Here is a 16597-nt window from a genome sequence, read left to right as displayed (position 1 = left end):
CACTTCAACCCAAATATTCAGATGTGTGCAGCGCATTTTATGGAGGACTGTTTCCTGACCCTGGGAGAGTAGACTACAATGCCGGCTATTCTGACTCACATACTGTAAGTACGTTTTTTATATTAAAGAATTTGCCACTGATGATTCAAATGCGAGTTTTGAGCAGTGTAAAGTAGCGTTTGTTGTTTGTCATTTTTCTGATCACAAATGCAGACATGGTGCAGACATGGTTTTTTATGTTTACGCGGTGCGATGCAACGCGTAAAAAGACAGTATAAGTCATTATAACCCGTAATTATGTCCCCACTGGATGCAACAAATGCCTCGTTTGTAATGGGTTTTATTGGTTTTGTCTCGTCGCTCCGGGACACGGCATCACAGTATGGTGAGGGGCGTAACATTTCCGTCACACGCTTGAGGTATTCGGCCAATCACAACGCACTGGATAGCTGGCCAATCAGAGCGCACCTCGCTTTTCAGAACGATGAGCTTTGTAAAAATCGACGTATTTCAGAAAGGCGGGGCATAGAGGAGAAACAATAATGTACAGTATGTGGAATAATAATAATAACAATAACAATAGCCTAATAATAATAATAATAATAATAATAATGTACAGCGTTTTCTTTACTCAAAAAGAAAAAGAAAAAACAGGAAGAGATCTGGGGCAAGTTCAAGCTCAAACCCATTGCGCAACGTTTTGCTACAGCTTTGCATCACATAGCCTAAATAAATTATATTTTAAAGTATATTAAAATAGAAAACTATTATGTACTGTGTAAATGTATATAATGGAGCGAGAGCTCCAACTGTTGTACACTTACAGAAGCCGAAATCCATGCAAAACTTCAAAAGTACCACAAAGAGTCGCTGTGACACCGCATGTGAACGCCAGTTATTTAAAACTACATTACCCATAATGCAGAGCGAAGGTCCGTTTACAGGGCCATTAAAAAAATCGAGCCTGATTAAAAATGAACGTCACATCAAAGTCAAGTGATCTATTGTTATATAAAAACTGTACGATTTTGCAAGTTTAAAAACTCAATATCAAAAATCAGAGCTCTATGGAGCAGAAAGCCAACTCATTTGATTAAAGGAAAACCGACATATCTGCATTCAATCAACACAGCAATTTTACAATTAAATTATTCATGTTTTTTTTAACATATACACATAAAAATAATAAAAAACGGAATAATACTGAAACATATTTTAACTGGGAATAGTGTTTGTCTCTTTTTAATGAAGGCAGATGGTTGGGCACGCACAGCGCGTGTCGAATCAGTCTCAGTCAGACCGACAAGAACGGGAGAGGGAGGACACGCGCACACCGGATCACCGGGACCGGAAAGAACCCCGCGGACACACATTTGTGACATACGGTCATATTTATCGCTCATCTGAGATACGAAAGGGGTTTTTATCATGAGCGAAATATGAGAATGAGAGACATGAGCTCGCGCGCACCGGCCTGATCGCGCGCCGGGCCGAATCAAATTCACCTCAGTGAGATTAATCAGCAGATATTATCACAATTATATTAATCATCAGTACTCTTATAAAGGTGATAGATTGTGTTCAAGAGACTAGAGGAGGTGTGTGTTGCTGTAAACACAGCCATGGATCCGGACACAGCCGCAGACTTCACCGTTGAAAACGTGGAAAAGGTAAATATACATGCTTTTAATCATTAATGTTGTATTTAGTACGTTATTTAATGTTCATTTACTCTTAGGGAAGACTTAGAAATGTTGTTGATTTGAGTTGAGAATAAATTCATGTTATTTATTTATAATGTATGTACATGTGGGTGATTACAGCACTTAATAAATCCTATTTTAGGACCATTATTTTATACTTATATTAATTTGTTTGTCATTTTTAATATTTACATTACTTTTTATTGTAATTTGTAATGATACTGTATTTGTTAAACCAACGTAAACCAAGGCAGTACTGCCATGATGAAAAAATAAATAAAATATTGTTATTCTTTCCCATTATAGTAATGAGAATGAGATGTTTTAAAAGAGATTATGGCGTTTAATGTGCTTAATTGTCACGAAAACAGTGTCCCAATGCACAAAATATTAATAGTCCTAAAAAAAAAAAATACTTAGTTTTCCATGAGCAGCATATAATTTCCCATTCCTTTCTTTTAAAGTTGTGCTGGGATCATCTTGACAGGTTTTGTGAGATTGACCCATGTAGAGCGCTCTCAGCATCCTTACAGAATTGTGATGTTTAAGTTGTTCTCTCTTTATTAGCTCTCTATTTTGACTGCTTTTGTTGCCGAATGTCTGTCAGTTTAATGGCTCTGAGGGTAATTCTATCTGTATGTGATTGTAATGCAGCTGATCTCTGATGATCAGGCTACAAATGTGAAACTGGTGTTCAACATTAGATTGGATTAGAGAAAAGAGAGCAGTATTGATCCATCCGAGAGGATGAGGAGCGGAGAGAGGGTGGTGTCCCGTCCGTCTCATCTCTGCCTGGTGGAGGGTTTCTCATCTTTATCCTGGACAGCCGCTGTCAGTCCCGACTCCCGACAAACGCTCTGTTCTGCTTTTAAGCTCGTTAATAGCAAACATGGTGTCAGTAATGTCTTTTTAAAGGAATGCACTTGATTGCTGCTCAAAATAATTTCAAATTATCCCTCAGTTTGTGTTTACAGTAATGCATTTACATTGTAAGTCTGTGAATAAAGACATTCTGGAGGGTTTAGCAGCACTCATGTTAATTCTTTAGTGGAATATGTCAAGGTCCATGTCAGTTTTGTCATTTTTTGCCATTTCACATTGGAATTGATAAAAGAACTAAACACATATTTTTTATGTTTTTGAAACAAGTCTCTTATGCTCACCAAAAGTGCATTTATTTTTATCAAAAATACAGAAAAATTGTGAAATATTTTTACAATTTAAAAGAACTGTTTTCTGTTTGAGTACGTTTTGAGATGTAATTTATTTCAATGATGCAAAGCTGAATTTTCAGCATCATTACTCCAGTCTTCAGTGTCACATGATCCTTCAGAAATCATTCTAATATGCTGATTTGCTGCTTAAGAAACATTTCTGAATATTATCAATGTTGAAAACAGTTGTGCTGCTTCATGTTTCTGTGGAAATGGTTATATGCTAGTACCATTCAAAAGTTTGAGGTAAGGGATATAAAAAAATAAAATAATAAAACTTATTCATCAAACAAATCAAATGTGACAGTAAAGACATTTATAATGTTACAAAAGATTTCAATTTAATATAAATGTTGAGCTTTTGAACTTCATCTTTTTCTATTCCAAAGAATCCTGGAAAAAGAATGTATCATCCAAACAAAAACTGTTTTCAACGTAGATAAAAATAAGAACCATTTTTAATAATTGAGCACAAATAATAATTGGGAACTTGATCAACAAATTAGAATGATTTCTGAAGGATCATGTAACACTGAAGACTGGATAAATCATCTATTCAGCTTTGAAATCCTAAAAAGGTTTGAAGTAAATTCCTTCATTTATATGTGCTGATTATTTTAACTCTGTGTCAGATAGAAAGAAGGCCGAAAATACATTTCTGCCTCTTTTTTCAAAAGACGTGCAATAGCACCTGTATCAGGACGTCACTGTCTCGGCCGTTCTTTCACGCTCAGTCTCTCGGCAGCAGACACACACAGAGGTCGTTGTGTGTGTTTATTGTGTATTGTTCTGGGCGGTGTGATGGTCAGGCGTAACTGTCTGCAGAGGAGAGAAACATCACTCGAATAAAACCCCGTGTTTAAATATCCTAAGTAATGTTCATGTTAGTTATGCACAAAACAATTCAGATTGAGTGATTTGTTTTTATGTGTATTATCTGGGCTCAAAGTAATGTTGCTGTAAAATTCATCACAAGAAACCTTTTCATTTTTAGATGCAGCTAGATGCTTGACTTTAGATGTGAATGTGTGTTTGATTATTCACAGAGGGTATCTGGGGTGTTTGCGTGTTGTCATGTTCCACTATTGTGTCTTGATTGGCTCGGCCGTTAGCTTTGCTAATTATATCTCTTGGGTTGTGTGCAGGGATTCGTTGTCAAGGGCAACCTGATATGTTTTTCCAACCATTGCCTGTTCAAACAAGTCAGCAGCCACGTCTCGCTGTTCTTCTTTAGGCACATTATCTGAATAATTAGTGTTGAAAGGTCAAAAAGCATCTCTTATAATGTAACAATTTCTTCTGTTTTGAAGCATTTTGCTGTAGTGCTGTTTCTCGTTGTTACTGAGGAATCAGGTAATTTGTGATTATTTACCTCTGACTCAATGGGAATGAATCTCAAAACACAAATATTCTGAGATGTAAAATTCACAGACACATGGCCGATCACTCCAGATGGGCTGTTGAACACCGTCCCAAAGATCTTCAAATGTTTGGCTTCATGCAGTGTTTGCGAGTCAGGGTGAACAGGTTTTGAATAGTCCACCGGGAAACAAGGCGTTTACAAAGTACTAAGCTGAAAAATCAGTGTTTCTGAGGAGCAGATAGTCATTTAATTTTCTAACATTTGTGAGCTTCATAGCGTCAAACCTTTGGTTTGAGACCCTTAGTAGCAAGTAAACAAAATGTCCTTGTACATTACGCATGGGTGGGTCATGATGGTGAACTAGTTATCCAGCAACTGAACAGTTGTTACTGAGGTTGGTTAGTTATGTATTTTTTTTTTTTATGTGTTTTATTTCATTTAAAATGGTGGTTGCATCTTTGACACTTTTAATTTATTTATTGATTGTTATATGTATACATTTTGTAAAAATTTTTATTGTTTATTTCATTTATTTTAAACAGTGGTTGCATTTGACCTTTTTTTGCATTTTTAATTGCTTTTATTTACTTTTTTATTTTAAAATTGTGATTGCATCTAGGGCTGCACGATTAATCGCATGCGATATTTAACGCGCAGTGTGGCTGACTCTTAACTTTTATAAAGAATATCTCTTTGGATTTGAGACTTTAGTCTTTGCAACTTTACAGATCTTCTTTATGCACCAAGAGCTTGTAACAGTTCAAAGAGAAGGGAAAAATTGAAATCGTATCATATGACCCCTTTAATGTCAGACTGTACGACAGTGAAGATGCGTTAAAAACGGATACTGCCAGACAGACACTGACACTGCCAGAATTTCGTCTGAGGTAAAAATGTAATCGCAACGGTCATTAATCGGCTGTTGGTAAACATGTCAAACTAACGATCAGAGACTACAGATTTTAGCCTAGGATCGGAGGAAGCTTTTAGGATTTGCGAAATTTGTCTCAGACGGCCAAATCGTGACCAAAATCGTACAGTGTGTGCCCGGCTTAAGACTGTTAGTTGACTAGTCATCAAACTCACGACTAGTCAGTTTGTAAATATGTGTAGTTTTGCGCATTGGTCACACCTGTTTGTAAGTCAGAAACATATCCAGTTTCTGACTTACCTGTCCATATGCATCACCTTCAAAATCAGTAACTGGTCGCTTAGTGTTTGATCTCAAACATCTCTTCCTGTCTCTGTGGGTGGTTCTTAGCCAGAATGTGGAGCAGACTTTATACTAGCTCATAGAATCAGATAAAACGAGTGATTAATATAGACGTCTGGGTAAAATGGATCCTACAGAATGAGTGAGTCATCACACATACACACAGGCAAGATCGGATGCGGTAACCATGTCAATGGACCAAAGTCATTCAGCGCTGGTCTTTAAGAATGAGTTTGTGCAGAATAGAGAGTTGCCATAGAAACCCTTGTTTCAAAAGATGTAGCTGCTTAAATGAACATTTGTACCTTATTTATTTTTATCCGTTCTTCCTTTGTACAGAATTCTAAGCATCTATGGCGGTCTGACCGCACACAGTTGGTTTTGTCATGTCACCTGGTTTACTCTGACAGATGGCTGCTTCTCAGGGGGTTTCTGTTGTGCTGTGACACACAAATCTAATTCCTCTCTAAACTTACTTGATTTTTATCTTAGATTACATTTTTTGGTTTTAGTCTGCTTCATTTACCCAGTTGATTAGGGGTGTAGTGTTATAGACATTTTGGCTGATGACAATATGTATGATTTTTTTTTTTTTTCAAGGAATTAATACTTTTACTAATACAAGGATGTATTACATTGAAGAAAAGTGACAGTAAAAACATTTATAATGTTACAAAACATTACTATTTCGGATAAATGCTGTACTTGAAGTCCTGAAAAAAATATCGTAATTATAATAAGAATTGAGTTGCTATTGTAGTTTTTATTAATATTTTGAATTCGTTTTTTATATTTTCAACTTTCATTGTTTTTGTCATTTTTAGTAGTTTTTGTTTTTTATATTCCTGTATAGTTTTTTTAAATTAATTTAGATTTTTGTTTTAGTTATTTTAGTATATTTAAGATTTTTTTTGTACTTTATTTAATTTAATTTAACGTTTATTTTAAGTAACAAAATTATTTTTTTTTATTGTAGTTTGTGTAGAGATAGATAGATAGATAGATAGATAGATAGATAATGTATTTAATGATTATCATTATTAGCTGTTATTTGTCACCATATTAAACGCTTCACCTGCATAAATGACGGCATGAGTTTCATGCATCAGCAGTTTTGAGACCTCGAGCATCACTTTAACTGCACATGCTTTCATATATGTTGCGTGTCTGCTAAACTGCCCCAGAGGAACCCTGGGGTTAATAAAGCGTTATTAGTTTGTATCCATGTGCTCCATAATGGCCAGAGTGTAATGTATCACTGTCTAAAACTGTCTCTTTCTGTGTGTTTGTGTTTGTGTGTGTGTGTGTGTGTCTCTTTCAGGCCCTGCATCAGCTCTATTATGATCCCAACATTGAGAATAAGAATCTGGCTCAGAAATGGCTGATGCAGGCTCAAGTGTCTCCTCAGGCCTGGCAGTTCTGTTGGGTTTTACTGAGACCAGAGAAGGTAAGAACATCCTGTTCTCATTCCCTCCTTTTTCATCTGTGCTTGGCTTGTCCTTTTTACCCAAGTTAAATGGGTTGGGAATGCCTATTCACAATGACTTTTGGCCTGTGTATACATATCAGATGCCGATGGCAGTTGCATTGCAGCCGTGATCGTTGCATCAACTAAGCTACATTTACAGGTTTTATTTGATTTTGTTCAGGTAACTGCAGATACAAAATGGTTGAATTTCACAAGAAGATGCTATCTGACTCATTTACTTCTAAAAAACAAAAAAAAAAGTCATTTATATTTTGTACTAACAACATTTATTTTAATAATGACATCTTTCCCTCATGATTCTTAAATGTGTTGCAATTTAAACATCATTAATGTTTTAATAATGAAAATTGATAATTGAAATGTTTTTTTGCATCACACTAATGAGAATGGAAGGGCCAGAAATGTGTTTAATTTTTGGACATTTTCTACTCAATATGGATTAATCTAACAGCCGATCACACAGCAGCAGAAATAAACGTGACAACAGCCAGTCAGTGCAGGTCACTAATATGTCTGCATGTCTCTGTGTGAATAAATGGCAGAGTTTGGTCTCAAACTCAAACACATATGTTGCTCACAGTGTTTTCATTATCTGTCGTCTCAATATATGAGCACATGAACTTCATCTCCAGAGCTGCTCTGATAGTCACTTCACCAGCTTTACAGTTTCATATGAGAAAAAAACTACCATCAAATACTAAAACACAGAAACTGAAAGTAAAACTGAAAGACGACAACCTGTCAAAATATAAGTCTGGTTTAACTTGAAGAAATTTTGACAGAAATATATTACCCTTTATACTAAAATGTAGGGCTGGGTTTTGACACAAATTTCACAGTTTGATTCGATTCTCATTCACAAGCTTTCGATTCGATTACCAATTAAATTCGATTCAATATCGATTATTTTGGATACATATCAGGTACAGTACATGCCAAATTTTCTCAAGGAAAAAAAAAACTCAACTAATGCTGTAAAATGAGAGTCAGTTGGTACTACATTACTATAATATTGAAGGTTAAAATTGACTGATTTGTTCTGTACAACTGCTTAAATTGCAATTAATGAAGTTTTATAATAATTAAGTTACAATTACTTCAGTTATTTTTTTTTTTAAATATACACATTTAAATAGTGGCTGTCATAAAAATGTGGACGGATTTATTCAAACATAAATAAAGCATTAAAGAACGGTAAAAAATGATAATGATATATATGGTGCATATATTTAGCAAAATGCTCCTCTCTACAGTTTATTTTTCTGACTGACTATCGAGTTTATGTTTAGCAAATATGCCTTCTGAGGTAAATGTGATGTTACATGAATTGTATACAAGCTGTTATATTGACGTCTTTGCGCGGCTGAAACACTGATTGAGCGATTACATGAGACAGGATACGAATTGTAAAGTTGTATTCTTTCTTTTAATTTACCTTCAGATGTTTAGTCATGTTTATTTTGTGCTGAAACTGGTATTAATGTGGAGGAGATTATTAGTTCACGTGCGCCTTGCGCTGCTGTTGAACTGAGGCGCTACAGCGATCTGTCACTCCACATCAAAGAGCGCCAAAACGGCATTTATTGTTTGAATACTGCAATACAATGGACATAAACTGAAATCTGAGACTGTTTCATATTAAAATTACCAACGCACAATGCTTATTGCGATTTATTGGATGGGAGGTGAGCTTCAATATTATTTTTTTTTTTAAATATACACATTTAAATAGTGGCTGTCATAAAAATGTGGACGGATTTATTCAAACATAAATAAAGCATTAAAGAACGGTAAAAAATGATAATGATATATATGGTGCATATATTTAGCAAAATGCTCCTCTCTACAGTTTATTTTTCTGACTGACTATCGAGTTTATGTTTAGCAAATATGCCTTCTGAGGTAAATGTGATGTTACATGAATTGTATACAAGCTGTTATATTGACGTCTTTGCGCGGCTGAAACACTATAAGTCTGGTTTAACTTGAAGAAATTTTGACAGAAATATATTACCCTTTATACTAAAATGTAGGGCTGGGTTTTGACACAAATTTCACAGTTTGATTCGATTCTCATTCACAAGCTTTCGATTCGATTACCAATTAAATTCGATTCAATATCGATTATTTTGGATACATATCAGGTACAGTACATGCCAAATTTTCTCAAGGAAAAAAAAAACTCAACTAATGCTGTAAAATGAGAGTCAGTTGGTACTACATTACTATAATATTGAAGGTTAAAATTGACTGATTTGTTCTGTACAACTGCTTAAATTGCAATTAATGAAGTTTTATAATAATTAAGTTACAATTACTTCAGTTATTTTTTTTTTTAAATATACACATTTAAATAGTGGCTGTCATAAAAATGTGGACGGATTTATTCAAACATAAATAAAGCATTAAAGAACGGTAAAAAATGATAATGATATATATGGTGCATATATTTAGCAAAATGCTCCTCTCTACAGTTTATTTTTCTGACTGACTATCGAGTTTATGTTTAGCAAATATGCCTTCTGAGGTAAATGTGATGTTACATGAATTGTATACAAGCTGTTATATTGACGTCTTTGCGCGGCTGAAACACTGATTGAGCGATTACATGAGACAGGATACGAATTGTAAAGTTGTATTCTTTCTTTTAATTTACCTTCAGATGTTTAGTCATGTTTATTTTGTGCTGAAACTGGTATTAATGTGGAGGAGATTATTAGTTCACGTGCGCCTTGCGCTGCTGTTGAACTGAGGCGCTACAGCGATCTGTCACTCCACATCAAAGAGCGCCAAAACGGCATTTATTGTTTGAATACTGCAATACAATGGACATAAACTGAAATCTGAGACTGTTTCATATTAAAATTACCAACGCACAATGCTTATTGCGATTTATTGGATGGGAGGTGAGCTTCAATATTACATCCATTGACTGAAAACAGGCTAGACTAATCGATTCTTGGGATTTAAGAATCGATATCGTTTCGTAAAAATGAGAATCGATTAAAATCGAGATATCGATATTTTTTACCCAGCCCTACTAAAATGTCATTCAACCAAGATATTTTTTAATTTATTTATACTATTCTGTTGTGCAGCGTCTTATTTGACAAAAAAATAAAAATGCAGTGTTTTGTTGTAAATTAAATTGTTGAAGTTTTATTAACTCATTTAATTAGACTTTTTATTATAAAGTTGTATTGAATCATAAAACACAGAATCCAGAAAAAAATAAATGGAAAACACAGAATTTCGGGCAAAATAAAACAAATTTCATAGGGCCATAAATTAAAAGGTAGCTAGTTTAATTGTGAACAAACAAGTGTGTTTACATTAATTTCCTTCCCCATTAATGGTAAATGAATATTGTGCTAAATATTGATATTGTGTGATATGGAAAAAATATTGTGATATTATTTTTGACCATATCACCCAGCCCTAGTTGCGACGCACCAGTTGAGAAGCAATGAACACAAACTCTGTGCCGACTAATGATGCAAGAAGGCTTTATGTGTTGTGTACGTCTCATCTGATTTCTTCTCAAAGGAATCTATTAAAGAGAAACACAATCAAAGACTGCATCTCTTCCTTTATCTCCACAGGTTCCAGAGATCCAATACTTCGGCGCCAGCGCCCTTCACACCAAGATTTCCCGCTACTGGGGCGACATCCCCACCGAGCAGTACGACACGCTCAAAACGCAGCTGTTTTCTCAGATCGCTCGCTTCGCCTCCGGCTCTAAGATCGTCCTGACCCGCCTGTGCGTGGCGCTGGCGTCCCTCGCCCTCAATATGATGCCCGAGGTGTGGCCGGGGGCCGTGTCAGAGATGGTGCACATGTTTCAGGAGGAAGGAGGCGAGGTGGATGGACGCGCGAGATGTTTGGCCCTGTTGGAGCTCCTCACGGTTCTCCCGGAGGAGTTCCAGACCAGCCGGCTGCCGCAGTACCGTAAGGGACAGGTGCGGGGCGCTCTGGGCCGCGAGTGGGCGGCTGTTTACCCGCTCCTGCAGCAGCTGTTACGGCAGCCGGACTCTCCGCCACTGGTGAAGGCCCGTGTGCTCAAGTGTCTGTCGAGCTGGGTTCTGTTGGACGTTCCTCTGAACGAGAGCGAGGGATTGGTCGAGGCCAGTTTCACGGCGCTGTCGGATCCGGAGCTGTTCGATACGGCTGTGGAGGCCATCGTCAACACCATCTCACAGCCCGACTCACAGAGGTCAGCATTTAGCAATGCAGTACTCATGCAATGGGGCAGAAAAGCAATGACGTGAGAGAGAAACTGAGCTGTATGGAAATATACAAAACCAGTTGAGGTTAAACATCTACAAAATACCAGGCAGGGTCCAAATTTAATGTTTCACCTATTTAGCAATGGCTAGTGAATTGAGAAAATTTACCCGCCATAAATATTTTCCACTGGCCAAGGAACTGTATTTTGCATTATTTTCTTAATATGGCTGAAATCACACAAAGTCTGTTAAGTAAATGTCCTGGACATCATATTTCACCCCAAAATCAAAAGAAATAAAAAAAATTGTATTTTGCTTGAAGAAAATGGAAAGGAAACAAACTATTTTTTTTGCATTTACATTCAGGACCCTTAAGATGACGTGACAGTTAAGTACATCCCCCAATTCTCATTATTTTAATGCAAAAAAAATGCATGTATTATTTGAAAAAAGATAGTAAGATAGACATGGTATGATTTTTGTGCTGCCATTAACTTAAATTTTTTTTGCAGTTAATTTATTTCAATATTTTCAATTTTAAATTACGTAAATTTAAAATAATTAAAATATATATGTTAAAATAATTTTAAAATAATATAATTATTAATAAATTTATTGTATTACAGTAATTCTCATACATGTTTACAATAATGCAAATTTAATGAGCGTCACCAAAGAAAAAATAAACAGTCCAGATTGGCAGTAATTACATTGTTTTTTTAAATGTTAAAAACATTTTTGGGAAAATCCTTAATTGTCGTGAAAATACGCATAAAAAAATTATAACAGTGGTCCTAGAAATAGCTTTATGCAGTATATTTGACTTTCTTTTGATTTTATGATGAAATATGACCTGAACATGTTCTTGTGAAATGCTCCCAAATATATATTTTATTGTGCTCAAACAGCTCATTTCATTAAGCAACTCTCAATCCGTCATTAAAAAGTGTCAGACTATTGTTCACACATGATTTAAATCATAATTGCATTATTAATAATTTCACTAGCCTTTTTCTTTTAACCAGCTAACTATTTACTTTTCCAGGCCAGTATTTTTAGTATTATTCATATACTATTAGTTATGCTATTAGCTATTAGTTACATTAGCTATTAGTTTTTATTAATATTTAACATTTTCACTTTTCATTTGACTTTGTTTCATTATTAGTAATATCGTTATGTGCTTTTGTCTGTCATTTCTTTTTTATTAATATTACTATTTAGGTTTAATTTATTTTTATTTCAGCTTTAGGTTTAGTTTAGTTTTAGTTTGTATTTATTTCCAGTTAGTAATTTTAGTGCTTCAACTTAAACTTGTTTCAGTTACTTGCCAAGGCAAAATTTCTAATTTTTGTTTAGTTTTTCATGTAATATTTATATTTTATTTCAACTCAGCTTTAGTTCAATTAACATTTCTGTAATAGTTTTAGTTAACAATAATAACCCTGATTTTTACTTGCATTTGATAAGTTTTAAGTTTGGTCCCTGATCCCAGGATAGTAGCTATTGTGTGTATATATAGATAAATACTTCAATGCACCTGCTAGAACAATGGAAGGTGCATAAGCATCATTAGTTATATCAGTGAATGCAGAAATGTGAACAATGTGTTGGAAAGAGAGAGAAATGGTCTGATGGAGAACAAACACAGGTGAGATGAAAGTGATTGATGGAGAGAGAGAGATGGGTGGAAGAGAGACAGAAACAAAGGCAAATTGAAACGCAGTCGCATCAGAGGAGGGGGGGTTGGCGGCGGCGGCGGCAGCAGGTTTATTTCAAGGATGGCTGGCGTTTCCATGGAGACAGAGCGAGGGAGCGATGTCTTACGGTCTGGTTGGTACAGACGCGGCAGTATCCCCCACCCCCCCTCACTGAAAGCCAGAGCCAGAGGATGCTGAGGACCAGCCTTTAGAGGTGAACACATCCTCGACTGTGGAAAGCTGGTGGTGTGAGGTTAAAGCGTTTCTGCCCTGATGAAGACAGACAGGTGTCCACAGTCTAATGCTGTAGTTCAATAGTTCCTACAGGTATCTGACACACGGTTACGGCTGAATTCACTTTGTAGTGCATGAGAGAGCTGATTAGGATGGGTGACCTTTAGAGGGAGATTTTGATTTTTCATGAGAGTTTTTTGCAGAAAGGCTGATTGGAAGCAATTTTTTGCACTGGATGTGTTGAGTGGTGGTCCACAGAAATATATATATATTTAATAGGCAATGAAAAGTTGCAGGGTGGCAGTTATGGTATAGTATACCTACTCACCTACTATAGTAAGTATACTTGATTTAGTTATATTAAAAATGAATTAAAATAGCTGAAAACATCAAATAAGCTCTCTAACTGGCTAATTGAGCATAATTTTTACTTGCTTAAATTGTTCGCCATTCTTCTAGATCTTCTAGGATGTCTCAAACTAGGGTTTGTGTATTGATGAAAATCTATTAATTAATAAAATTGTACAATTTTAAAATAAAAAAAATTTAAATAAGAAAAACTTACTTTAAAAATGTAAAAAAAAAAAAATTTGTTGACCTGAATGACATGTGATCATTAACCAACATCAGAGAACCATGATGTGATGTTAAAATATTGAAATATTAATTTAAAATCTCTCAGGGATAATTCAAATAAATATTTTAGATCAAAGGTGTTCGGCTTACAAAAACACAAAACAAAACACTGTTTTAGATCCTGGGGTTTCAAACTCATTTATGTTAAGGACTGGATTGATTGATTGATTGATTGATCGATTGAATGAGTTGATCAATATCTTGTATCTTGTTTTCTGGAGGTCATGAAGTCCACAGTAACTTTGTTGCGCAGCATGAATAACTAAAAATAAAGCATGTGAAATTAAATTTTTTTATTTTATTTTTATTTTATTCACTATTGATGAGGAAAAAGTAATGCTAGCTGCACTTGGCTGAATAACGTTATAGCTGTAATAAGCCATCTGAAACCGAACATTAACAGAGCTATATTAAGATATTCTTCAGCTCATTTTAATTACAGACATAATTAAACTGTGAATTAATTCCTCCTCAGTCAAACGCTGACAGCGTTGAATAATTAATTAGTATTATATATGTATCATTTTATTAATCCATCATTCAGTTATTTCACTTAAATCAGGTTTTACAATATAATAATTGCATGTAATTTTGTTGTTGATTTTAAAGCATGTTTTTCCCAGATCAGACCCCTGTTGTTGACAGACAGTAGATTTGATGAGTGGACGCATGGACAGCTAGCGTGCCAGTTTTTCCTCTTTGTGCTGTCATATTGTGATCTGCGGCTGAACGTGAAGTCTGTTGTTCGCTCTCAAACACCCAAATCTCAGCATGAGGTGCTTTGAATTCAGTTCGGCCGGTGTGTCACCTGCTCTTAAGGTCATATCAATGATTCTTTTCGTTAATCATTTCACCTATGTCCTTTTCTCCATCATGCCCGTGTCTGGTCCTCTCTCACTATCCTCTGTCTCCATCACCTCCTCTCACTGTTTAAACACATTACAATCAAGCCTCTCGGGAGGATGCCATTGGACCAAATGCATCCTGTTGCCAGGCAACTCATTTCATCTGTCTCCTGGTGTTTGAGGGTAATTACACAGAGAGGGAGAGGGAGCGTCTGTGTCTGTAGAAACACAGTGAGATACGAGGATTCACACGAGAGCGTTTGAGGTTCAAGAGAATAAATCTGCGCTCTGATGAATCGAACTCAAATTGGGCAGTCTGAGAGACAGTATGGCACAGAGATGGGAAACTCTGCTTAAATGTTGTAGTTATGACGTATGATGTAATCCGAGGTGATTTTTTTTTAACACTGACTAGCAGTTTAAACATATTGTGAAGTCATACGCAGAAAGTCGTTATTCAGTTAACTTTGTGCCGTAGATCATCTTGAAGTGTGCACGAGGGCAGTAGTGATGTCTGATTTGATAATTAATGAATTTTGCTTGAGACTGATCAGTGATCAGCCCAGCGTTCACCATCCAACAGGTGTGCAGTGACATGCTGCATGAATCTTCCTGATGGTGTTGAAAGCCCTCCTTGACCTTGACTGCAGTGTCATTGATGTGATTATTTGTTTATTTAGGGCCTATTCTAGTAAAAGCATCTTAAAACCTGAACTCATAAATAAATGCACTCGCCAGAGCCACAGCCTCACCGGCCATTAGATAAATTAAACCAGGAAAGACAAGGTCACACTGCGAACAAATGCAGCGATTTATAAGGGCCATGTCAAACGTGTAGGCATGGGTCTTAACTACTTTACTAGTTGTCCAGTAACCTGTTTTGTATTTGTTAGTTTTGATATTTTTATTATATTTATTTATTCATTTATTTATTTTATATTACATTATTTATATACACACACACACACACACACACATATATATATATATATATATATATATATATGTATAGTACTGGAAAAAGTGGTATCGGTGCAACCCTATCAGAAATCATTCTAATATGCTGATTTGCTGCTCAAGAAACATTTCTGATTATTATCAAGGTTGAAAACAGTTGTGCTGCTTCATATTTTTGTGGAAACCATGATAAATTTTTTTCAAGATTCTTTGATGAACATTTATAAATTACATTTTCACCAGTTTAATGCATCTTTGCTGAATAGAAGCACTAAAATCAGAAAAACTGCATGGCATGAAATGACAAAATGCCGGGCAGAAGATAATTAATATTTAATATATTAATGGAGAGCAGGATTTGACTTGACTCATAATTGAATCCAGTTTAGTTAACATTAGTATGTTTACACAATAAATGTTGCATTGTCCAGCTTAGATGATGTTTTCATCATAGTGCATCCTGTGATTGCATCACCTGTGAAGGATGCATGCGATACTGCATTAAAACCTGGACAGAATCTAGTATCTAGTATCCCTGAAGGCAACATAAGGTTGCTGCTTGAAGTTTGGAACAGCCTTCACATTGCTTGCCTGTGATGCTTTCAGATTCTGCCAACTCACTGGGTTTTGGAACAGATCTTGTGTTTACATACAGTATATCTTATTTAAAAAAAGAGCAAGAAAAATAATATTTTCCATTATATGACCCCTTTAAAAAAACATGAGATTCATCTGTGTGGTTTAGTGTGCTCTTGGCAGCAGCTCTCTCCCTTCAGCACTGCAAAAACAAGTTTAGATGATGAAAACGAGACCTACCGAACTGTGAAACATCTCCCTGGTGTGTTGTACAGATTCCTCTATAATTTATCATCATCATATTACATCACAATCTCTGTAATATCATCTCATTTAGCACTGACTGAAAGGGAACAAGCATTTGATCTTGCTTTATCATGTGATCATCAACATAAATTTGTTGATTTATTATGATCAGGTTGCTATAGGCTTGTTTATATA

The 16597-nt window shown here is 35.5% G+C and overlaps 1 protein-coding gene across 1 annotated transcript in view; it reads left to right on the top strand.

Moving 5' to 3' along the window:
• The first annotated feature begins 87 nt into the window (after positions 1 to 87).
• Positions 88 to 16597, top strand: part of LOC107697216 (importin-13-like) — a 48894-nt gene continuing 32384 nt past the window's right edge. The window contains exons 1-4 of the mRNA XM_016497916.1: positions 88 to 104; positions 1252 to 1670; positions 6815 to 6940; positions 10585 to 11195. Coding sequence (XP_016353402.1) covers positions 1623 to 1670; positions 6815 to 6940; positions 10585 to 11195 — 785 coding nt within the window. The 5' untranslated portion in view covers positions 88 to 104; positions 1252 to 1622. The remainder of the gene's footprint in view (positions 105 to 1251; positions 1671 to 6814; positions 6941 to 10584; positions 11196 to 16597) is intronic.

Source organism: Sinocyclocheilus anshuiensis, unplaced genomic scaffold, assembly GCF_001515605.1.
Source record: "Sinocyclocheilus anshuiensis isolate Anshui unplaced genomic scaffold, SAMN03320099.WGS_v1.1 scaffold38, whole genome shotgun sequence".
Lineage (NCBI taxonomy): Eukaryota > Metazoa > Chordata > Actinopteri > Cypriniformes > Cyprinidae > Sinocyclocheilus > Sinocyclocheilus anshuiensis.
This window is presented reverse-complemented; position numbering and strand designations above follow the sequence as displayed.